At 36.6% G+C, this 25,144-nt stretch overlaps 1 protein-coding gene across 1 annotated transcript in view; it reads left to right on the top strand.

Annotated features, from left to right (window-relative positions):
* Positions 1 to 25,144, top strand: part of REXO5 (RNA exonuclease 5) — a gene marked incomplete at both ends in the record, with an annotated part of 36,901 nt that overhangs the window by 158 nt on the left and 11,599 nt on the right. Inside the window, 11 exons of the mRNA XM_080703014.1 lie at positions 4,773 to 4,885; positions 5,812 to 5,938; positions 7,831 to 7,927; positions 9,468 to 9,611; positions 11,932 to 12,020; positions 13,075 to 13,190; positions 14,785 to 14,923; positions 15,073 to 15,167; positions 16,486 to 16,588; positions 19,617 to 19,717; positions 20,301 to 20,421. Coding sequence (XP_080559140.1) covers positions 4,773 to 4,885; positions 5,812 to 5,938; positions 7,831 to 7,927; positions 9,468 to 9,611; positions 11,932 to 12,020; positions 13,075 to 13,190; positions 14,785 to 14,923; positions 15,073 to 15,167; positions 16,486 to 16,588; positions 19,617 to 19,717; positions 20,301 to 20,421 — 1,245 coding nt within the window. The remainder of the gene's footprint in view (positions 1 to 4,772; positions 4,886 to 5,811; positions 5,939 to 7,830; positions 7,928 to 9,467; positions 9,612 to 11,931; positions 12,021 to 13,074; positions 13,191 to 14,784; positions 14,924 to 15,072; positions 15,168 to 16,485; positions 16,589 to 19,616; positions 19,718 to 20,300; positions 20,422 to 25,144) is intronic.

Here is a 25,144-nt window from a genome sequence, read left to right as displayed (position 1 = left end):
AGGTGTTTAGGGGCTCCCAAACCCTGGCGCCATCTGCCCTCCAGGCCCCCAGTCAAGGATCCAAGGATTGGGCTCACCCTCCCATTGACCTCACTAAGCCTGCTCTTTGATCTGTACAGTGGGGATAATACTGTAATAATCTTTTACATCAAGGCTGTTATTTATGGTTTAAATCTGGCACACAAAATGTTCATCCAACAAATATTAAAGTCTTCTGTGTGCCAGAAATAGTTCTAGGTTCTGGAATTATCTTCATACACAGAAACACAAAATTCCCTGCCCTCGTGAAGTTTATAGTCCTGTAGAATAATAATAGAGCTAATCATTATCCCTAACATTGAGAGCTAACTAGACTATTCACCCCTTCAGTCATTCACCAGGTTTTTATTGTCTTCTTTGTGCAAGGGCACTGAGGTCCTTGGGGGTATATGAATAAAGATCATATTGTAAGGCTTCTAGTGAACAGAGACAAATAATAGGTATAAATAAATGGCATGTTAGAAGGGAATTCATGCAAGTTGTGGGTGGTGGTGCATGCTTGTAATCCCAGTATTTGGGAGGCTGAGACAGGAAGATTGGAGGTTCAAGGCCAGCCTCAGCTACTTAGCGAAGCCCTCCACAACTTACTGAGATCCTGTTTCAAATTAAAAATAGGGTTGGGGGAGTAGCTCAGAGGTAGAATGCCTCTGGGTTCAACCCCCAGTACCACAAAAAAAAAAAATTCATGCTATGACGTTTTTATTAAGATGGGATTACAAATATTTTGCCTATCATACAAGCAAAAATTCAAGTTAATGTAAGGAAATTGACAGTTTTTTTTTTTTTTTTTTGGTGGTACTGGGAGTGGAACCCAGAGGCTTTCTACTTCTGGGCTATACTCCCGGACCTTTTTATATTTTACTTGGAAACAGGGTCTCACTAAGTTGCTGAGAGCCTCACTAAGTAGCTGAGGCTGGCCTCGAACCCGTGCAATCCTCCTGTCTCGGCCTCCCAAGCGTGGGGATTATAAACGTGCACCACCACGCCCGCTGACAGTCTTTTTTTTTTTTTTATTTTGAAGCAGTCTCACATTCCCAGAAACTGCAAAAAACAATGCCAGAAAAACTACCTCCAGCCAGCACTTGAAAGTAGTTGCTGACACAATAATCTATTTTCCCTAATTTTTCTATTTTTTGTGTAGTTCCTGCTAACAGTTGTACATAATCACTATGCATCCATCAAACTGAGGAAATTAACATGGATATATTGCTGCCACCTAATCCTCAGATCCCATCCAAGTTTTTCTACTTGATTAATTTCTTTACCAGTAAAATACAGTCTAGGTTGCCATGTCCCCTTCAATCCAATTTCTAAGTCTTGACATTTATGATCTTACTGCCTTTGAAGAATTCTGGATCATTTATTCTGTAGAATGTCCCTCAAGTTAGATTTGTACGTTTCTTCATTGATTAGATTTAGGTTATGCATCTTTGGCAGAAATACCACAGAAGTGATACTCCTCTTGTAGTTTGTACATGATTTTCACTAGTCTCGTTGGTTTTATTAACCTTGAATACGTAAGATAGTGTCTGCTAACTTCTCTAAAGTTCTCTTTTTCTCTTTGTGATTTTGTGGGAAGTACTTCCTCATTACATTAATTTAAAATCATGAATTCACATCAGTACCTCTATTTTCAGTCTTGTGAATTAATGGTTACAGGTTCACTCTAGTTTTCTCCTTTTTAACATTTGTAGCTTGTTTCTGTGAGAAACCTGATCCCATATATATGATCAATTCCCTGTCATTGCACCACCTCCCATCCTCATATACTCCTCACCCTGCTTGGGATCCATTGTCTTACACCAGGTCACTTCCCTGGAGCCTTTGTCACTCCATGACAGGCTGCTACCATCATCCCTCTCACACACACACCCTTTTCAGGCTCTGAATCTTGCAGAAGACCACTAATATCCCTCAGCAGTGATGCCCTCTTTTACCCTCAAGATAGTAGGGTACCCTCCTACAATGATGTCCTGGGCTTCTGTTCCTAGTCCTGGACTATCTCCCATACGAGGTGTCTTCTCAAGAGTTCTGATATCCCATGCCCAACAACCATGATTATTCACCACTATAGGCTCCTATCTTGCTTAGTCCCATCTTCATAATCTCATACGTTTTTGGTTATAAAAATAAATCCAGCCGGGCGTGGTGGCGCACGCTTGTAATCCCCGCGCTTGGGAGGCAGAGACAGGAGGATCGCGCAGGTTCGAAGCCAGCTGCGCGCACTGGCTTAAGAGACCCTGTTTCCAAATAAAAATGTAAAAATAGGTCTGGGAGTGTAGCCCAGAGGTAGCAGGGCTTCCAGGAACCCCAGTACCACCAAAAAAATAAATAAGTAAATAAATCCAGAAGTTAGAAGTATTTATAGCCGGGCATGGTGGCACAAGCTTGTAATTCCAGCATTTGGGAGGCTGAGACCGGAGGATCGCGGTTCACAGATTAGCCTCAGCTACTACTTAGTGAGGTTTTCTGCAACTTAGACCCTGTTTCAAAATAAAGAATAAAAAATAGGGCTGGGGGTGTTACTCGGGTTAGAATGCCACTGGATTTCATCCCCAATACAGCAAAAATAAAAAAAATTATAAAAAAGTATTTATCAAAATGTAAAATATATGTGCGCATTTTTACCAGGTACTTTTCTTGAGAAAACAGGTGCATAAGGCTGTCTGTACAAGGATGCTCATCATAATATTGTAATTCTTAAGAAAAAAAATATCAGGGATTTTTACAGATAAGTTATAAACATTTAGGTAAATTTAGATAATGAACTAACTATTCAGTTACTAAAATTGATGTTATATTTAATTGTTGGAAGAAGATATTCACAGATTAAGTTGGGAGTTGGTTACAAAACAGAATGGATGGTAAAATCCCTTGGGGGAAATAGAATATATAGAGAAAAAGAACTTGGGTTTGTGTTCTGCATCCCAGTTGTGGTTCTGTTACCTGTTCATTTATTTAATTGTAAAATGGGGATAGGAGTGCTTGAGAGTTGTCACAATTAAATGATTTAATGCATGTAAAGTGCTTAGGACTATATCTAGCTTATAGCAAATGTTCAACATTAGCTTAAGGACACTGAACCACGGGAAAGTTAGCAAAAATAATACCTTCTATTTTTTATTTCTTGCGGTACTGGGTTGGAAGCCAGGGGAATTCTACCTCTGAGCTACACAGGAGCCCTATTTTTTATTCTTTATTTTGAAACAGAGTCTCACTGAGTTGCAGTGTGCCTCACTAAGGAGCTGAGGCTGTCCGCGAACCATGATTCTCCTTTCTCAGCCTCCCAAATGCGGGAAGTACAAGCATACGCCACCATACCTGGCTAATTAATATCTTACTTTTATTAAGTATGTATGTCAGGCTCTAGCCTTGAAACATTGCATTAGACATCTTATGAAAGAATTATAGTCACTCTGTAGATGAGGAAACTGAGTCTTAAAAAGATAAGGTACTTGTCCAAGATGATAGAACTTAGTGTTTTAACTCTGTGACTCCAGGCCTCAAGACTCTCAAACTTTATACTCATATGTTTTCTTTTTGTTTGTTTGTTTCCATACTAGGGATTGCACACATAGACATTCTACCTCTGAGCTACACCCCCAGCCCTATTTTTATTCTTTATTTTGAAACTGGATTTCACTAAGCTGCGGCGGGCTTCACTAAGTAGCTGAGGCTGGTTGCGAACCTTTGGAACCTTTTATCTTCCTATCTCAGCTTCCCAAGTACTGGGATTACAAGCATGTGCTACCAAACCCAGCTCACTCATGTTTTCTAGACACAAATGAAAGTGTTAATTGTCTTGAGTTATACAGATGGCTTTTATATTTACCTGTTGTGTATTTATTATGTTTTACTTTTGTCTATAATCTGAGTCTTTGATAACAAACATGAACCACTGTAATATCCAGAAATAAGTACAAAGCCTGTTTAAGGAGATGGTGACTTCATTGACCTTCCTGGTGCCGTAGGCCAAATTTTTTGTTTTTGTTTTTGTTTTTGTGGTACTTGGGGTGGAACCCAGAGGCTTTCTACCTCCAGGCTATACTCCCAGACCTATTTTATATTTTATTTGGAAACAGGGTCTCACTAGTTGCTCAGAGTCTAAGTAGCTGAGGCTGGCTTCAAACCTGTGTGATCCTCCTGTCTCAGCCTCCCAAGCACAGGGATTACAAGTGTGCGCCACGACACCCAGCCATAGGCCAAATTTTGATTCCTTAGCCTAGAAGACATTTTTTGTCTAATGAAATAGAATTTTTGAGAGCACAAATTGTATTTTATTTATGCTATTTCTAGCCCTTAATCAAGTATAACTCAGATTCTATAGCAATGTTAGTAAATACTCTAATAACATCATACCACAGTTTGTTTTAAATTTTCATTTCTAATTAATTAAAACCTTCCTTAGGATTGTATATGTGTTAAAATAATCAGAAACTAAGCCTGGTGTGGTGGTGCACATTTGTAATCCCAGTACTTGAGAGGCTGAGACAGGAGGATTGGAGGCTTGTGGCCAGCCTTAGCTACTTAGTGAAGCCTTCTCTAACTTAGTAAGATCCTCTTTCAAAATAAAAAATAAGGCTGGGGGGTATAGCTCAGAGGTAGAATGCCTCTGGGGTCAATCCCCAGTACTGCAAAAATAAGTAAAATCAGAAACTAGAATAGTAATTTGCTTTGCTTTATCACTATTCTTGATAAAGCACAGTTTGCTATGCTCTGATTTTTCTTTTCAGAAAGCTCGTTTATCTACAGTTTTATTTACTGAAAACTGTGAAATAACCCATGGCCAGCTACGTGAATTGCTGAAGTATGCAATTCTTGGTAAATCCAGTGCTCCTAAACCCAGGTAAAAGATGAATTTAAACAGTATATATAGACTACAGATTTCAAAATGGTGTCTAGGAAACTATATCTGGCTTTGACATTATCTATTTGCCATGCAGCATATCCTAGTTTCTTTTTAATAATGTCTACCAACATCATATTTTTTACTTTTTCATAAAACTCAAAGATCTGGCAACTGTCCCAGTATTCGCACTTAGCACAATTTGTCAAAGCTGAGTGATGGTCTTTTCCTTTAGATATGGTTGCCTATACTCCAGTGTCCTACTTGACCTGCTTTCCTGATTTTCAGTATCTGTCTGGTCACTATAGATATTTTAGTTGTTGTTCCTGTGTAGACCCATTGAAATAACCTGGTGATATGTTAATAATACTAGTCAGTTATTTTTGTCCTTTTACAAATAAAGGCAAAGGGAGTTTTACTGCTCTAATATTATGAAAATTATTTTTGTATATTCCAATAAACAGGTTTCCAAATGCACACTTTTTTCCCTGGGGGAAGTTATGAATTGGCTAGATACTTCGAAGCTATCTTCCTCATCAACAAATACTGCTATCAGACTGCTGTCTGTCTGTCAGTTTATCAAAAATTGAATTTCTTGAAGCCAGCCATTTGACTACCTGGCTTAGCAAGGGGATGAGCTTTTGGAAAATGAGCTAAATTCTGACTTAAAAGCATATCTTAATATGACAATGAATTAAAATGCACTGCATTTCTCTTAGTATATTACTTGATTTGAATGCCATAATTTATTTCAAAAGATCTTTATATGGGTTCTTGAACTAATGACTATCTTCCACTTCCAGGTTGGTGTGTCCTAAAAAATCCCATTAGCTATCACTCCTCTTTTTGTCTCATGCTTTCCTTCTGTCAGCCTGTAGCTGACTTAAGACATCACTCTTAACTATGTTGATTTGGTTTTTCAACAGCTGGTGCCAGCTTTTTCACCAAAACCAGCTGAATAATGTGGCAGTTTTTGTTCTGCAAGGAATGAGTCAGCTACACTTCTATAAGTTCTATTTGGAGTTTGGATCTCTCCGAAAGGCATTCAGACATGTAAGTTAAGCAAACTTTGTATTGGAACGGAATTATGTCTTCTCATCTATGACTAGTGCATATATATGAGAATAGGCTTTGTGGTGATTTAACTGAATAAAGCAATAGGAGATATAGAAAGTACAGATGTAGAAAGGACTAAGAGTCAGAGACCTCATGTTTATATTTCTTTTTTATTTTCTTTGGTGATCTAGGTAAAATCTTTATTCACAAGTTACAATCTGTAACTCCAAGTTGATAATGTCATGTTTAACAATTTTGAATATGCAATTTTTAGAAATCTTAAAGCTTTCATAAAATCTGTTTTTCTATCTTTTTAAGAATTTTTAAGAATCTGTTTAAGAATTTCAGCCGGTGTGGTGGCACACGCTTGTAATCCCAGCATTCAGAAGGCTGAGACGGAAGGATCGTGGTTTGCCAACAGCCTCAGCTACTTAGTGAGACCCTATGCAACTTAGTGAGACCCTGTTTCGAAGTAAAGAATAAAAAATAGGCTAGGCGTGGTGGCGCACGCTTGTAATCCTCGTGCTTGGGAGGCAGAGACAGGAGGATCACACAGGTTCGAAGCCAGCCGCGCGCGCTGGCTTAGGAGACCCTGTTTCCAAATAAAAATGTAAAAATAGGTCTGGGAGTGTAGCCCGGAGGTAGAAGGGCTTCCAGGAATCCCAGTACCACCAAAAAAAAAAAAAAAAAAAAAAAAAAAAATAGGGCAGGGAGTGTAGTTCAGAGTTCAAATGCCCCTGGGTTCCATCCCTAGACCCACCAAAAAAAAAAAAAAAAAAATTCTAAGATTGGGCACTCTTAGGACAGTATCTGGATCTGAATACAGCTATCATCATCTTGAGAAAAGGCATGCACTGTCCATTTTCCTTTGGTCTCTTTAATCCATTTGCCCCTGAAGGTATTTGAATTGATGAGCCCTAATTTATATCACTGAATTTCCATTTTCTTTTTTGCTTCCATTTATCGAACAATTCCTATATACAAGTCCTATGTTAGTCATATTGTGTACATCTTTAATTCTCACAGTAGTTCTTATAAGAGAGATACTTTTTTTGGTACTGGGGATTGAACCCAGGGGCATTCTGTCTTTGAGCCACACTTCTTTAAAATAGGATTTTACTAGATTGCTGAGACTTGTTAAGTTGCTGAGACTGGCTTTGAACCTGTGATCCTATAGTCTCAGCCTCTCAAGTACTGGGATTATATGTGTGTACCTTCACACCTGGCGAGAGATAGTTTATTCACTTTTTTTCCCTTCGGTACTGGGGATAGAACCCAGGGCACTTCTACCTCTGAGCTACACCCCAACCCTATTTTTTATTCTTTATTTTGAAACAGGATCTCACTAAGTTGTAGAGGGTCTCACTTTGTAGCTGAGGCTGGCCGTGAACCTGCAATCCTCCTATCTTAGCTTCCCAAGTACTGTGTGTGCTACCATGCCCATTCCCATTTTATACATAATAGTACCTTGCTCAGGTTAGATCTGTGAAATAGTGGGGTTGGAATTTAAGCCCAGGTGAGTTTGATACTAGAGCTCTTAACCTTTGCACTGCTATTATCATCTGTCCTGACTACCTGGCATGCTATCCAATGAAATAATAGATGTTGAAGTGCTTTGAAAAATTTAAGGGACTTTTCTTAAAGTGCATTTTTTAATGTTTATTATTTTTGCAGTATATGAGAAAACCAAATTGCCAGGAGGTGGTGTCAGTAGTAAATGTGACTTTGACTAGTCACTGTTCCATATTAAGGAAACAGTTCTCATTTTACAGTGCAAACATTTAAGGTCTAGAGCTTTTATATCTCTGACTGAACTAAAAGTCTAGACCTTTCACAGTATTTAAACTGTTTTCAAACATTTTTGTAAAAACCTGTTAATATATTTGCAGAAATTCCGCTTGCCTCCTCCATCATCTAACTTTCTAGCTGATATTATTGGGTTTCAAAATAGAGAAACAGCTGGATATCTACCCAAGATTATCAAAGGTATGACTATGACTCTAGTTTGATAATGTGCCCATTATAAAAGATGTTATGGATATGGTCATAGAAGGTTTATTAGTCATGTTTATTACTGTAAACAACAAAACTCAATCCTGACTAACTTAATCAGAAGAGCAATTTTTTAAATCTTTTTATTTCTAAGTTTTTTAAAAGGAGAAATGTGCAAATACCCAGGAAAGCTCTCAAGAACCACAGCCAAGGTTCATGAAGCCTAAGAAACTATCTGGTTTATTGGGGTAGATAAGGATGTCTGAATATCACTGACATTGGACTTTTATGAATTACTGTGAATAATTTCTATTAACATACGGATTGGGAGGAAGATCTTGCCTTTGACTAGTTTAGAGGATACTCACTAATACTACTCAGAGTGAGAAATATATTTAGATGCTTCTGACAAGTGGTATAGACCCAAAAGATGAAGCTTCTTGTAGATATATGTCTATGATAGCATGGCCATGTCTTTTAGACTCTGGGTTGAATCCTACTAGCAAGTTATAGCCCAACCTTCTGTTTTTGAGGGAAATGAGGGTGAGTGAAAGAATAGAATAATATTTACCAGCATTTATTGCATATAGTATGGGTAAGTTTTGTTCAGTGATAACTTTTTTGTGTGTTCAGAAATAGTGTCATAATTGTGTAATTGCATTATGGGGACATGAAAAGTGGTGAGAAGTAACCAGTGATTTCTTCCCCTCTCCTTCAGAACAGTGCTTTCTATTATCCTTTGTCTTAGTAGCATCTTCTAATTTTCTACCTTTTCATTGTTTCCCTCTCCTTATAGTAGATGTTGTATCTGATCCACATCTCTGTTTGATTTAATATGCACTATATTTTATTTAATTTGCTTTTGTTTTTGTTTTTTGGGTTTTTTTTTTTTGTTTTGTTTTGTTTTTGGTGGTGGTGGTACTAGGGTTCCTGGAAGCCCTTTACCTCCATGCTACACTCCCAGACCTATTTTATACTTTTTTATTTTTGGAAACAGGGTCTCTTAAGCCAGCACGGCTGGCTTCGAACCTGCGAGATCCTCCTGTCTCCGCCTTCCAAGCGCAGGGATTACAAGTGTGCGACACCACGCCCGGCTATTTAATTTGAAAAAAACTTTTTGTGGTGCTAGGGATGGAACCCAGAGGCATTCCACCTCTGATCTACACCCCCAGCACTGTTTTTTTTTTTATTATTATTATTTTGAAACAGGGTCTCACTAAGTTGCAGAGGGCCTCACTAAATAGCTGAGTCTGTCCATGAACCACAATCCTCCTGTCTCAGCCTCCCAAATGCTGGGTTACAAGCATGCACCACCATGCCCGGCTTGTACTGTATTTTAAATATCTTTGAATAATCAAATAATCATGAAATCTTTAGGTTCAAGTAAAGGTCTTGAGTTGAGAAAGGAAAGGTATAATCAGGAAAAAGAAAACTGACATGACTAAAGAACATTAACTCGCTGGGGATGCTAAGGGTGAGTGAGAGACATATCCTCGGAGGTTCTTAGACATAATAATTGTCTTTCTTGTTTCAGGATCTTTACTTTCTACTAGTTCAAAAGCCAACATCAACCTGAAGAATGACCCCATCATTCAAAAGTATGGCTTTAAGAGAGTGAGTTTGATCAGATGCCTTCTGACGAAGGAAGAAATGAAAACATTTCACTTTCCATTACAAGGTCAGCTTAGACTTAATCTAATGTTACAGTTTATATAGGTGCTTCTGTTGAAAGTTCACTTTTCTGGCTGCTTTCTGAATGACTTATTTTTACTTATTCCATTTTCTATTAGGAAGGAAATATCTGAAGTATAGTGATTCCTAAAGTATGGGGTATATATTATGATTGGTAAAATTTGAGAGGTATTGTGTGAAAATGAAATATTTAGTTAGGAAGTTATTTATGTTCGGTACAAGTTTTCTATGTGGACATATGCTTCTATTTCTTTTGGCTATATACTTAGGAATGCAATTGTTGGGTCATATGGTAAATTTGTTTAGCCTTTTGAGGAACTGTCAGACTGTTGGCCAAAACAGCTGCATCATTTTATATCTTCACTGGTAAGGTATGAGGGTCCAATTTCTGCACATTCTCACCAACACTTACTTCTACATGGTTTTCTCAATGAGTGTGAAATTATATCTCATGATTTTGAATTGCATTTCCATGATGGCTAATGATTTTTAATATCTTCTCACGTGGTTATTGCCCATTTGTTTATCATTGGCAAAATATTTATTGGGATCCTTTATTTAATACATTTTTTTAAATTTGGTACCAATGATTGAACCCAGGGGCCTTCTACTTCCATGCTACAACCCCCAGCCTTTTTGTTTTTGAAAGAGGGCCTCAAGTTGCCAAGGATGGCCTTGAACCTGTGATCCTCTGTCTCATCCTCCCAAGTACTGGGATTATAGGCATATGCCACCATGCCCAGCTCTTTTGTCCATTTTTTAATTGGGCTATTTTTTTATTAGTGAGTTATGGGAACTTTTGCAGGTCTGGGGATGGAACCCAGGGAGCATTTGACCTCTGAGGTACACCCCCTACCCTATTCTTTTACTCTTTATTTTTTTATTTTTATTTTTTTTTTGTGGGGAGACGGTACTGGAATTCCTGGAAACCCTTCTACCTCCGGGATATACTCCCAGACCTATTTTATATTTTTATTTGGAAACAGGGTCTCTTAAGCCAGTGAGGCTGGCTTTGAACCAGCATGATCCTCCTATCTCCTCCTCCCAAGTGTGGGGATTACAAGTGTGTACCACCATGCCCAGCTTATTCTTTATTTTGAAACCAGGTCTCACTGAGTTGCAGAGGGCCTCACTAAGTAGCTGAGTCTGTCTGCGAACCACGATCCTCTGGTCTCAGTCTCGCGAATGCTGGGATTACAAGCATGTGCCACCACGCCTGGCTTGGGACTTTTTAATATATTCTAGAGACATGTGTTTCCTTTACAATAATAAGAATATAAGCTATCTGTGAATTGGAGTTAAAATTTAGTTTATATAGCATAGTATTATCATAAGGATAAAGTCAGTATAACAGGTACTTAGCATAGTGGCTGGCACATAAATACTTTTAGAATGTTAGTCATTTTATTGCTATTATTGCCACTAATAGTATAAGTAAGTACTATAGTGTCTCCCAGATTTGGGGATGCCTTTCTTTTCTGGGTCAAACCATATTTTGATTCTGTTAATTGTAATCAGTTGAAAATTTCAGAGATCAAAACTGGTCATCGTTTTTCATATTTTCCTTTGTTTCTTATCAAACAAGATGTACACATTACCTTTACTCCTTCAGTACCTGTGTAAAGTTAGAAATCTTCAATGATTGAAATGTTTTGGATTACTGAGCTGAACATGGCAGGTTACATAATGGAGGGAATACCCTATGACTATGTTGAGCCTCTAAGAGGGAATTTTCAGGTTATGATTCTAGAAATACAGTTGAATCTCTGAGTAGAGATTTCAGAGAATTGTCAAGGGCTGAGTTGGGTAGAAGGATGCACCCAGGGAATTTTATTTAAACTTTGTCTGCTATTTAGTTCTTTTAGATGTCTAGTAGAATGAAATCTCTTTCCTGTTTTCTCTTTTTTATTTAGGAAATAAAAATGCCACATGTGGTTATTTGCATACTTTATTCATTTCTTTTAGTGCTTCCATAGAAAAAGTCCAATGGCTTTAGATTTAGTGACAATTTAGTTATAATCTCTTTTCTCAAAAGGAGGAAAAATTGTTACTTGATAGTTACTGTAAGTCTGGGCCCCAGGATCTGCTATAACAGCAGCCTACATTATTTTCTCAAAATATAAAAATGAATGGATGGAGAAAAACTTAAGAACAGAAATTACCTCTGGTTTAGACTTTATATTTCAAGTATCTAATTAACATAGAGAAGGTACCTAGCAAAGATGGTATTTCAATTTCCTAGGATCAATCTGTAACCTTTATCATATCTAGTTCTAAAGACCAATATTTATTCTTTTTCCTCCTAGGTTCTTCTGACTGTGGAAACTTTATAACTACCAAATACAGTGGTCCTATAACAGACAATAGTCCGCTGTTTGGCCTTGACTGTGAAATGGTAAGTACTATTTTGATTTTTAAATTGGAATGTTGCAAACTGGTGTTTAGTGGAAGATGATTTCTTGATTCTAATATACCAGTGAAACAGTGCATTCAGTTCCATTGTTGAGTTTCAATAACTGAAAACAGGTCCTTTTACTCACATTTTAGAAAAGGTAGACCCATGTTACAGGATGAAGAATAAAGATATAAGTTTTCCAGTTAGTTGCTATGTTTAATCAAGTTTTAACACTTTACTAGAAGTTTATTTCTGCTGTTGTTTAAACAAGTATTTTGTTGTTATTGTTGTTGCCATTGTCATGAAGACTTAAATGCCATTTTTTAGCTTAGTTTTACACATTGAAGATCAGGAGGGTTTCCCTGCTTTTGCACCACTTGTGCTTTACTTTGCCTAATTTTAGTAAGCCTCCTTTCTAAGACAGTGTATTCTCTCTCAGTACTCATCAACTAGTTCCTGTAGTCTTAACAGAGTGACCAAGAGCTAATGTTTTGGAATCTGACATCTCTGCTGACCTCTCTTAACCTCAATTTCTCTTGAAGTAGAAATAATTAAAAACTACTTCACACGGTTAGGGCATGCTTCTTAAAATTTTTCCTATAGAGCGGTGTTGGATACCTGTAATTCTAGCTACTCTGGAGGCTGAAACAGGATTAAGGAGTTCCAGGCCAGCCTGGGCACTTAGCAAGACCCAATCTTAAAATATAAAGGGCTTGAGATGTAGTTCAGTGATGTAGTATATTAGTGGTACTTAATAGAATACATGTTATAGTACACATTCCATAAATTGTAGATACAATTATGATTGATATTACTCCTATTCATCTTTGTGAACATCACTTTCCAGAGGAACTGTATGGTGTTGCTTCTCTTAAGTATAGCATTCGGCAGCCTGTTTAACATCATTTGTACTGGATCCTCTAGTAAGCAAATGCCTTTGCCATAGCTTCAGGGACCTGGTAGTTGAGGATAGGGGGTAGGTGCTTTAATGGATAATTTTAAAAAGAAGCAGTATCTTTCACAATTCTAAAGCTTGACTATTCTGGTCTTCCAGTGCCTTACATCCAAGGGGAGAGAGCTAACACGTATCTCACTGGTTGCTGAAGGAGGCTGCTGTATTATGGATGAACTGGTCAAACCCGATGACAGAATTCTAGACTACCTCACCAGGTATTTTTCACCTTGCCTCCAGCTCTTCCTAGAGTTATAAACCTACAATGGAATAAGACTTGGTAGGAATGACTCACAACTTCCGTTTTACTTAATTTTTTTTTTTTTTTTTTTTTTTTTTTTTTGTGGTACTGGGGTTCCTGGAAGCCCTTCTACCTCCGGGCTCTACTCCCAGGACTATTTTATATTTTTGAAACAGGGTCTCTTACTCCAGCGCGGCTGGCTTCGAACCTGCGCGATCCTCCTGTCTCCGTCTCCCAAGCGCAGGGATTACAAGCGTGTGCCACCACGCCCGGCTAATTTTATGTACTTATATTAAAAAAAGACTGGGGCCACACCTTGATATGTTTTAATATTGAAATTATACAGTCAGTATATAATGCCTTTGCCTTTTGTGTTCTCTAGTTTTCTTTTGATGGTAAATTAGAAGATTATCTTCCTTGTCTTAAAATACCCCATTTGTATTCATTATTTAGCAACTACTCAACAGCTAGAGGGAGCTTTGCTTTCTGGTAAGGCCGTATCTAAAAATCTATAAATTATTGTTTGGCAGCCAAATGATCCTAGCACCTAATCTGCTCTGACCTCAAAACAAAACTGAATCTTTCCCATAAAAGAAATTTGAAGCTCTGGCCGGGCGTGATGGCGCACACTTGTAATCCCAGCATTTGGGAGGCTGAGACAGAAGGATCACTGTTTGTGAACAGCCTCAGCTACTTAGTGAGGCCCTTTGCAACTCAGTGAAATGTTGTTTCAAAATAAAGAATAAAGCATAGGGCTGGGGGTGTAGCTTGGAGGTATAATGTTCCTGGGTTCCATCCCCGGTACCGCAAAAAAAAAAAAAAAAAACGGAATAAAATTGAAGCTTTAAATTTTAGTCTGCTTTCTAAAGATTTGTGTGTAATTTCAGAATATGCATACAGTAATTAGGCAAAGAAAAAAGTCAATTTAAATACTACTGTTTTTCTTTTTTTCCAAAATCTATCTATCTTTCTTTCTTTCTTTCTTATTTTTCAGTACTGAGGATTGAACTCAGGGGCATTCTACCTCCAAGCTATACCCCCAGCCCTAGTTTTTATTCTTTATTTTGAAACGGGGTATCACCAAGTTGCAGAGGGCCTCACTAAGTAGCTGGGGCTGGCTGCAAACCCTCAATCCTCTTGTCACAGCCTCTATATTGAAAAAATGTGGGAATGAAAAAGAGGATTAGTTAAAATAGGTTATATAGTTAATGAAATATTGTGTATCCACTTAAAAGTCTGTGAAAATAGATGTCAAGTGGAAACATTGCAAGTGACACTCATGTTATAAAATAGCACATGCACTATAATTGCATTTTTATAAAAGTGAAGTACATTCACAAATATTTATCAAAAATGTAGGAGGATATTTAATAAAACAAAAAGTGATAAGCTCAGGGTGATGGGATTATGGAAAACTTTTAATTAACTTTTAATTTCCACTGCTAATTTGTATTTAGACCTTTTCTTTATGAAGTATTTATTAAGTATAATTTTTATTCTTTCTAAAAGACTTTTCAGGAAAAAATCTTGTTAATATTCTGGCCTGTCCAATTTTCTCTTTTTACTAAAAGCTTTTCAGGAATCACAAAGAACATTCTTAACCCAGTGACGACCAAACTCAGAGATGTACAGAGACAGTTAAGAGCCCTGCTTCCTCCTGATGCTGTGTTAGTGGGCCACTCCTTAGACTTGGATCTCAGAGCACTGAAGGTTTGTGTATGATTTTTTACTTCATTTTTTCTAGTATAAAGACATGATCTGTTTCTCTCAAATCTAAAGTCTTGTGCTCTTTACCTTCCAGCTCACTGTTTTTTTCTTTAACATAAGACACTACTCATTCTATTCTCTTTCTTCCTCAGATGATACATCCATATGTTATTGATACCTCATTGCTTTATGTCAGAGAGCAGGGCAGAAGATTTAAGCTAAAGTTTTTAGCCAAAGCTATTTTGGGGTATGTTTATTTATATATTATAATATTGTCCTGGTAAGTTGAATTTAGCATATAGTATCTAATTTAATGCATATTTCAACACTCAGTGTCTCTGTTCTCTTAATTTGTAAATGTTATTTCATTTCTTAAGAAATGAAGCTGGGTGTGGTGGTGCACGCTTATAATCCCAATACTTGGGAGGCTGAGACAGGAGGATCACAGGTTTGCATCCAGCCTCGGCTACTTAGTGAGGCCCTCCACAACTTACTGAGACCCTGTTTCAAAATAAAGAATGAAAAATAGGGCTGGGGTGTAGTTTGGAGGTAGAATGCCCTTGGGTTTGATACCCAGTATCAAAAAAATATAAAAATAAAGAAATTGTGGGAATAGAGAAAAGGGTTTCTATTTTCAGTTGAAGCCTAATGGAGAGTCAGACACAGACATGCAGGGCAGAAAATAAATTTCAAAATATGATATGCCTATATTGAATATATCCTGTTATATCAAAATATACATAAGATCCCTGAAAGTAGAAAAAGAAACTGGATGTATTTTAGAGGTCTGGCTGTATAAATTATGGTTATCTGTAATTTTTTGAATACTTTGTTAAAAAAAAAAACCTGTGATCTTTGAAAATATGGAAATTTCTCTAAAAATAGAGTAAAATGGAGTTGGAGAGCAAGATATGATATTGATTAGATTTATATATACCTGTAGGCTTAAATATATATGTAAAGTTTTATAAAAATAAATTACTTCAGTATACATAGATACTTGTATATGAATAGAAATTTTCTGGATGGTAACTCTATAAACAGTTGTTACATCTAAAAAATGAGACAGAAGACTGGCTGGGGATGAGCTCTAGAGGCTTTTCTGGCCAGCCTTTTTTCCAGATGATATGCTTACTGTGAACAAAGCCATTCTTGACTGTTTTGCATCACCAGCACCTCGCTCAGGGCCTGGCAATTAGCCAGAAAAAAGTATAAGTATCATGATGTTAATCTGAAACAATGCTGAAATTTTACATGTAACCAGAAGATTTGAGGTGGTTGAAAGAATTTATCATTAAAAATGTTACCAGATGAAGCCAGGCTGGTGGCACTAGATTGTAATCCCAGCATTTGGGAGGCTGAGACGGGAGGATTGCAGTTCACGGACAGCCTCAGCTACTTAGTGAGGCCCTTTGCAACTCAGTGAGACCCTATTTCAAAATAAAGAATAAGAAATCAGGCTGGGGGTATAGCTTGGAGGTAGAATGCCCCTGGGTTCCATCCCAGTACCGCCAAAAAAAAAAAAAAAAGTTTCCAGATATGTCATCTTTATCTTGACTTTCCAGGAAGGATATACAGAGTTCAAACAGGCTTGGTCATGATGCTATAGAAGATGCTAGAGCAGCCCTTGAATTAGCTCGATATTTCCTTAAATATGGTCCAAAGAAGGTTAGTATCTTTGATCAGTTGTATATATGCTTTTTTATATATGATATATATGTTTTATATATGCTTTTATATGTATATATGTGTGTGTGTGTGTGTGTGTGCGTGTTTTATATATGCTTTTTTAAATTATGGGACTGAATCAGTCAGACTATCTCCTATTGTTCCTTCTTTACAAAAATGAAATGTGATTGAATGCAGTGGTAAAGTATATCAAGTCTCTGAAGTTAGGCTCATATACATATAAGTATAGGATCTACAATGTCTAGCTTTATGATGTAGGCAGTTTTTCCAAATAGCTTGTTTCTCAATTTGTAAAATGGCAATACACAGTTCTCTGGGATATTATTAGTGATGATAAATGAGATAGTGTATATAAAACTCTTACATAGTGCCTTGAATATATTAACTATGCTGATGGTGGTGACCACTGCAGTTGATGCTAATAATTGCAATTATAAAAAATCTACAGAGGTTGCTGCTGTCAATTGGGGGGAGCTTGGCATACCATTATTTCAACAACAATGCAGTGGATATAGATTAGAAAAGCACATAAGACAGATACTGAAAAAGACGGTTTCTGAGAGACTTTGTTATAATACATTTTAACCTGTTAGATTGTCCCATTACATAAGTTTCATCATGATTCTGTTATGAAATAAATTGTTATCTGCATAAAATAAGAGCATCCAGAATAGTGTTTTGTGTCATTGAGGTACAAAAACATTCTAAAAGATCTTAATTAGGCATGCAGATATAAGTTATTATTGACTGAGCTCTTACCAAATCTGTTATAAAATGTCTTACAGACATTATTTTACTTAATCTTCACAGAAGTCCTATGGATTATTATCATTTCAATTTTGTTCATAAGCATTATCAAGTTTTTAAAGCTTAGATGACTTTCTGAGACCCTACCACTAGTCAGAGGTAGAACCAGAATTCAGACCTAAGACTGTCAGATTCCAAGGCATGTCTATGCTCTACACCAGGAGAAACCTTTTCAGTAGATTTAGTGAACCATATTGTGTCTGTCACAGATATTCACCTTGCTGTCTTAGTGCAAAAGCAGCCATAGACAATATGTTAACAAATGAACACAGCCTTAGCTGGGAGTGGTGACACACGCATGTCATCCCAGCATTTGGGAGGCTGAGATGGGAGGGTTGCGATTTGAAGACAGCCTCAGCTACTACTTAGGCCCTTTGGAACTCATTGAGACCCTGTTTCAAAATAAAGAATAAAAAAAATAGGGCTGGGGGTGTAGCTCCGAGGTAGAATGTCCCTGGGTTCCATCCCTAGTACAGGAAAAAAAAAAAAACAACAACAACAACAAAAACACAGCCTTGATTCAATAAAATATTCACTGTCTAAAATTGACCTGAGGGTCAATTTCTCTGTAAACCACTACAGTGTGTTTCTAAAAACTTACTGGTCTCAAGACAACTTTACCCTCAAAATGCTTTTGTTTATATAAGTGTGTCATATCTATCAACATTTCCCATATTAGAAATTAAATATGGGCCGGGCATAGTGACACATGCTTGTAATCCCTGCACTTGGGAGGCTGAGACAGGAGGATCGCACAGGTTTGAAGCCAGCCTCAGCTACTTAGTGAGGCTCTCAGCAACTTAGTGAGACCCTGTTTCCAAATAAAATATAAAAGGTCTGAGATTATAACCTGGAGGTAGAAAGCCTCGGGTTTCCACCCCCATTACAACCAAAAAAAAATATGTGAAAATATTTTTAATATTTGTTATGTCTACACAAATTTTTTACCCCATTATGATGTATAAATACAATGCAACAATAAAAATTTAAAGAATCAAATAAAAATTTAATGTTAGCACAGTATATTTTATAGAAAATAGCATTTTCAAAAATAGTAGGAAAATATAATTGCTTTACATATTTTACAAATCTCTTTAATAATCCAGCTTAGCAGAAGATAGGTGGCTTTTCAGATTTGCCTTTATCGGCAATCTGTTGAATTATGCATTTAGAAGAAGGAAGGGCCTTGTGAACTTCTGAAAAGGTTTCTGGAACTCCCAAGGGATCTCAGAACACATTTTCAGAACCTGTTATGCTTGATTTCTAGTAAAAAATCTATCTCACTTGTATAAAAACTAAGGAAATCTGAATTAAGCATGGACTTAACTATCAATATTGGTTCATTAGTTGCAATAAATATACCATAGTAATCTATTAATAATAGGTTAAAATGGCTATTGGGTATATGTGAACTGTACTGTCTTTGTGGTTTTTCTATAAATCTGTTATTATAACGTTTATCGTGGCCTGGCATGGTGGCGCATGCTTGTAATACCAAAAAAATAAAAAGTAAATAAAGTTTATTTAATTTTTTTTCCTGGTGGGACTGGGGTTCCAGGAAACTCTTCTACCTCCGGGCTACACTCCTAGACCTATTTTATACTTTTTATTTGGAAACAGGGTCTCTTAAGTCAGCGCAGCTGACTTTGAACCAGCACGATCCTCCTGTCTCTGCCTCCCAAGAGCAGGGATTACAAGCGTGTGCCACCACGCCCGGCTCTATTTAAAATTTTTATTTATCATTTTCTGCTTCACAACTTCCAAGTAAACTCCCACTCTATGGAAGAAGAAACATCAATTAGAATAGACTTCTCATGGCTTTATATTAAACTAAGTCTTTTTGTTGTGGCTGTAAAAGCCATTCTTGTATTAATTCCAAAAGTTGCATGTTTGCAGAGAAGTACATTTTAAGTGATTGAGTTTGGAATGAGGATGAATCAAAATTGCCATCCTTTTTCACTCAGACTTACTTGGTCCTTTCCTATATTCATATAGTAACATCAGTAGCTGGTAACAGATTGTCATTCTTGGCTAAGGAACTAGAAACCATATAGTAACTATTGAAGCCAGCCCAACACTGTTAGAGTGGCAAAGCCACTGTCTAAAGAAGCAGAGCATACCATTGGGTCTATTTTTATTTATTTTAACTTTAAATAGTTTGCAATAAATTAGATGAATTTTACTACTTTAATTCTTATAGATTGCAGAACTCAATCTGGAGGCATTAGCTAGTCAGCAAGAACTACAAGGAATAGGCCAACAACCAAGAAATACAACAATACTTCAGCACCAAAATGCAAGGTGATGTTTTTCACTTCTAAACAAGAGCAAAAGCAAATAGAGGATCTTATTTCTAATTTTCTGAATCTACTTGATGGTCTAAAATGATATATTTTACAAAATAATAAGACCTTATAATACGTTGAAGTAAGCATTGGAGGAGATAGACTTGTTGGTATTTTTGTTAGAAGAGTCCATCTATATCCTTAGATGTATTGCCAAGATTAGGGGAAAAAACAGATTCAAAAAGACTTTGACTCTAAACCATAATGAATATATCAATCAGATCCTTAGATTCTAGTCTAAAACCCAGAAACAAAACAGAGATAGAGCGCTTTAGGTCTCTTTCTTGATTATCTTTCTCCTCCCTGTTAGCAATATTGTCCAATTCTGTTTTCTGAAGTGATGAAAGTATTCTCTATCTGTGCTATCACATGTGACTAGTACATTTCAGAAACTGAATTTCTAATTTAATTTTAATTTTGTAATTTAAATTAAATAGCTGCATGTTGCTTATAGCTACCATATTGAATATTATAGGTATAAAGAAATAACTGTCAGGTTATAGAAGACTGTATTTCTTATCTCTTTTACTTCTTTACAGTGTTTTAGAATGCCTGGATTCAGTTGGTCAGAATCTCCTTCTTTTGGCCCGGGAGACAGATACTGTTGAACTTCCCTCTTCTGGAAACTGTCAGATTACTAAGTGCCTTTCAAATAAAGAGGTGAGTAACCTACTGTGCTTTTATAGGCTACATTCAGAACATAGAATATAGCTCTTTACACCCCATGCAGGTGTCAACCTTCTTTTCATCAGCAGTGCTGGTTATAATGAGCAAGTCTGGCTTCTGTCTCAGATCTTGTATGGACACTTTAAGTTTTAGTTACTTCATAGGATCCAGTAGCCACTGTTGCTTCCAGGGCCCAGCAGGCCTATAGCATGGCCTTGCACACCACTTTGAATCTCTATTCTGTTTCTGGTTTATGGTGATTTTTACTGCACTTTTGAGTCTGGCTATATCTTTAGGTTTCTTCTTTTTATATTTTATCTTTCATTGCTGCACATGTAAAGCAGAGGGCTCGTATCAAAACATGAATTAAAAATTCAGTTCTATGCTGTGTGTATATATGTCACTGCCAATATGATTTACCTTATGATGTGAGACTATAATGTAACCATTAAAAGCATATAAAAGTAAATGAATAAAATAAAAAATCAGTTCCTCAATTGTATTAGTCACATGTACCCATATCACCATAAGGTGTGCTCAGTCTTTGTTTTATACTTCTGTCCTCCTTTCCCTACCCACAACTGATGGTGTAAAGTATTATTATTTTATTTATAAGTTACTTAGATTCCCATCCCCATTTAAGTTAGCTACAGTTTCACCTTAAAATAAAGTTCAGTTTATTTGTTTGAGTTTGCTTTCAGTTTTAGATTTTTTTACCTCCTTCCACTGAACTTTATTTTTTGGGTCTGTAGAACATTAGCACAATCCCCAAAGGTAAAACTATACAAAATGTATACTCAGAGGTATGTCTTTCTCTCTTATATCTCCTTTTCCCAATCCTGCCCCACTTCATGTAAGTAAATAATTTTATTTTCTGATTTATCCATCATTTGCTTTTTTTGGTAAATATGAGCAGATATATGCATTCATTCTTATTTTTCTTACACAGAAATAGCAAACTACGTAAGTTCTTTTGCAGTTGAGTTTTTTTTCCTTTTAACAGTTTATCTTGGGAATCATACTGTTGTCAGTGTATAAGGATTTTTTTCTCATTCTTTACTATAGCTACATAATACTCCGTTATATTTTTACTATAGTTTTATTTCTCTTTTTCCAATTTTTGTTTCTATTTTATTTTCTTCTAAATAGTATGACTGATATAGCCAGGCTAGCTGAAGTCATTGGTGTGAGACTATTTTTTTCTGCCATAAATATTTTGAGCTATAAATTTCTTCTAAGTTCTTAACATTAGTTGCATCCTACAAATATTGGTAAGTTGTTTTTTCATGTCATTTCATTCCAAATAATTTTTTATTTTTCCTTCGATTTCTTTAACCCAAGGTTTGTCACTGTGTTATTTTGTTTTCAAATATTTGTGGATTTTCCAGAGATCTTTATATTACTGATTTCTAATCTAATTTCTCTGATTCAAGAACATACTTTGCATTGTATTGCTTGGATTCTTTTAAATGTATTGAGAAGTGGAAGCTCCAACTGGAATGGTGGGTTTATCTGTTCTCTTAGTTTTAATTTTTGCTTCATTTTTTATGTGGCTTTGTTGTTAGTTGCTTAAATATTTGAATTATATCCTCCTGACAAACTGATCCCATAATCATTACAAATAGATCTTTTTTATCTTTGGAAACTTTTTGTTTGGCTTTCTACTTTGCATGATTTTTTTTTTTCAGAACTGAGAACTGAATCCTCTAGCATTCTACCTCCAAACTATACATCCCCAGCCTGTTTGTTTGTTTGTTTGTTTATTTATTTATTTATTTATTTATTTATTTATTTTTGGTGGTACTGGGGTTCCTGGAAGCCCTTCTACCTCCGGGCTACACTCCCAGACCTATTTTATATTTTTATTTAGAAACAGGGTCTCCTAAGCCAGCGCGTGCGGCTGGCTTCGAACCTGCGCCATCCTCCTGTCTCCGCCTCCCAAGCGCAGGGATTACAAGTGTGCGCCACCACGCCCGGCTATTTATTTATTTTTATGCAGTACAGGGGCATTGTACCTCTGAGCTACACCCCCAGCCCTATTTTTTTAAGTCTTTATTTTTGAAAGAGGGTCTCACTGAGTTGCGAAAGGCCTCGCTGAGTAGCGGAGGCTGTCCACAAACCACAATCCTTTGGTCTCTGCCTCCAGAATGCTGGGATTACAAGCATTCGCCACCATGCCTGACTTGATATTTTCCTTTTAAATGGCGCATTTAGGCTATTGGTATTTGGTATGATTATTGATACTGTTAGGTTTAAAATCTGTCATCTTGTTTTCTATTTGCTCCATCTATCTCTTCTCCCCCCTCCTTTTTAATTAATGAAACATTTTTAATGATTTTATTTTCTTTGGCAATTTATTAGCTACAGTTTTTTATTATTATAGTGTTGCTTTAGGATTTATAATTTGTAATGATGGTCACATCATTACACATAGTTTACCTATTTTTAGGGCAGGTAGCTACTAGGGATTGAACCTAGGGCATTCTACACCCTAGCCCTTTTTACTTTTAATTTTGAAACAAGGTCTCACTAAGTTGCTGAGGTTGGCCTCAAAACTACAGTCTTGCTTTCTTAGCCTCCCAAAGTACTGGGATTACAGGAATGGACTGCTCCATCTGACTACAGTTTTCCTTTAAGCAACATTATGCCACTCCAGGTATAGGAACCTTGTAACTATGCACTTGCATTTCCCCTCGAATTTTCCCCTAGCCTGAGTGCTGTTGTTGTTGTCAGGCTTTACTTCTACAAATATTGTAAAGCCTACACTATAATTAACTGTTTTTGCTTTAAAAGCTCAATTGTTTAAAGACATTTTAATAAGAAGACATATTAGTTATTTTGCCATGTTATTATTATCATATTTAGTGCTTCTCATTTCTTTGTATAAATCCAGATTTTTTACCTGGGCAGTGCAGGTCTATAATTGCTAAATTCTTAAAGCTTTGTACATTCTTTAATCTTTGTGTTTGAAAGATATTTTGGATGGAAGTAAATATGTAGGTTGACATTTGTTCATGTACTTTAAAGCCATTCTTACATTGTCTTCTAACCTGATTTCTGAGGAGAAATATATTACCCTTATCACTATTTCTCCATATAAATAGGACTTTTTCTCTGGCTATTTTAGTCACTGGTTTTAAGCAATTCAATCTTGATTTATTTTGGTATAACTTTGTTTATTTATTTATTTTTGCAGTACTAGGGAACCCAGGGGCATTGTATTTCCAAGCTACACCCCCAGCCCTATTTTTGTAGTCCTTTTAATTTTGAAACAGGGTCTCACTGAGTTGCAAAAGGCCTCACTAACTAGCTGAGGCTGTCCATGAACCATGATCCTTCAGTTTCTGCCTCCTTAATGCTGAGATTACACTTGGAGCTTGTTGAGTTCAGGAATTCGTGAGTTTATTTTGTTAATTTAGTTAGAAAAACAATTTTTTGACTATTCCAACTTTTTCTTCACTGCCCTCCCCTCCTTTGGGGATTCCAGCTCTAAACATATTAGGATGTTTAAAGTTGCTTCATCACTCACTGATGCTCTGTTCATTTTCTCCCAGTCTTTTTTCTTCTTTTGTTTAGATATTCTGTGATGTTAGGTCTTCAAGTTCCTTAATCATTTCTATTGCAACATTGTCATTGTAATCTCTAGAGGTAGATTGGTGCTGTTATATCTTCCATGTCTCTAGTGAACATACTCAAACTTCCCTCTAGCTTCTTTTTTTTTGGTGGGGGGCTACTGGGGATTGAACCCAGAGACATTTTCCCTCGAGCTATAACCCCAGCCCTATTTTATTTTTTAATTTGAAACAGGGTCTCAGTAAGTTGCAAAAAGCCTTGCTAAACTGCTGAGACTGGTGGCAAATCTGCAGCCATCTGTCTCACCCTCCCAGGTTACTGGGATTACAGGCGCATGCCATCATGTGGCTTCCTCTAGCTTCATGGTTACAATAACTATTTTAATGTCCTCATCTATTAATTTGATCATTTATGTCATATTTTTAGTAAGCCTTAAATTTTAGCCTCATTATGGATTGTATTTTCATGTTTCTTTGCACGTCTGCCTGCTAGTATTTTTTGTTATTGTTGTTTTTTTCTCTCTTTTTTTTTTTTTTTTTTTTTTTTTCTGTACCGGGGATGGAACCCAGGGGCATTGTACCTCTGAGCTACACCCCCAGCCCTATTTTTCAGTCTTTTTGTTTTCTGAAACAGGGTCTCACTGAGTTGCAAAGGGCCTCGCTAAGTAGCTGAGGCTGTCCATGAATCATGATCCTCAGGTCTCAGCCTCCCGAATGCTGGGATTATAAGTGTGCCACCATGCCTGGCTAGTTTTTGTTTTTGTTTTTTAATTGCATGCCAGAAGTAGTATTTTTTATTTTGGTGTTATTGGGGATTAAACCTAAGAGTGTTCTGCCTCTGAGCTACACTCTCAGTTGTATGTTATTTTTTTATTTTGAAACAACACCTCACTAAGTTGTGGAGAGAACTTCATTAAGTTGCTGAGGCTGCCTGAAAACCTTTGATTCTCCTGTCTCAGCCTCCCAAGTACTAGCATTACAAGTGTGTGCCACCACACCCAGCTAGACATAGTACATTTAACCTTATTGAGTACTATATTTTTTCTTATAAATATTTGTGAATTATGCTCTGGATATAATAGTGACTTTGATCCTTTTGGATTTGCTTTTCAGGTTTTTAGGTGAAACTAAAGCAATTTTTACCC

This window comes from Muscardinus avellanarius, assembly GCF_963383645.1.
Source record: "Muscardinus avellanarius genome assembly, chromosome: 10".
NCBI lineage: Eukaryota > Metazoa > Chordata > Mammalia > Rodentia > Gliridae > Muscardinus > Muscardinus avellanarius.
This window is presented reverse-complemented; position numbering and strand designations above follow the sequence as displayed.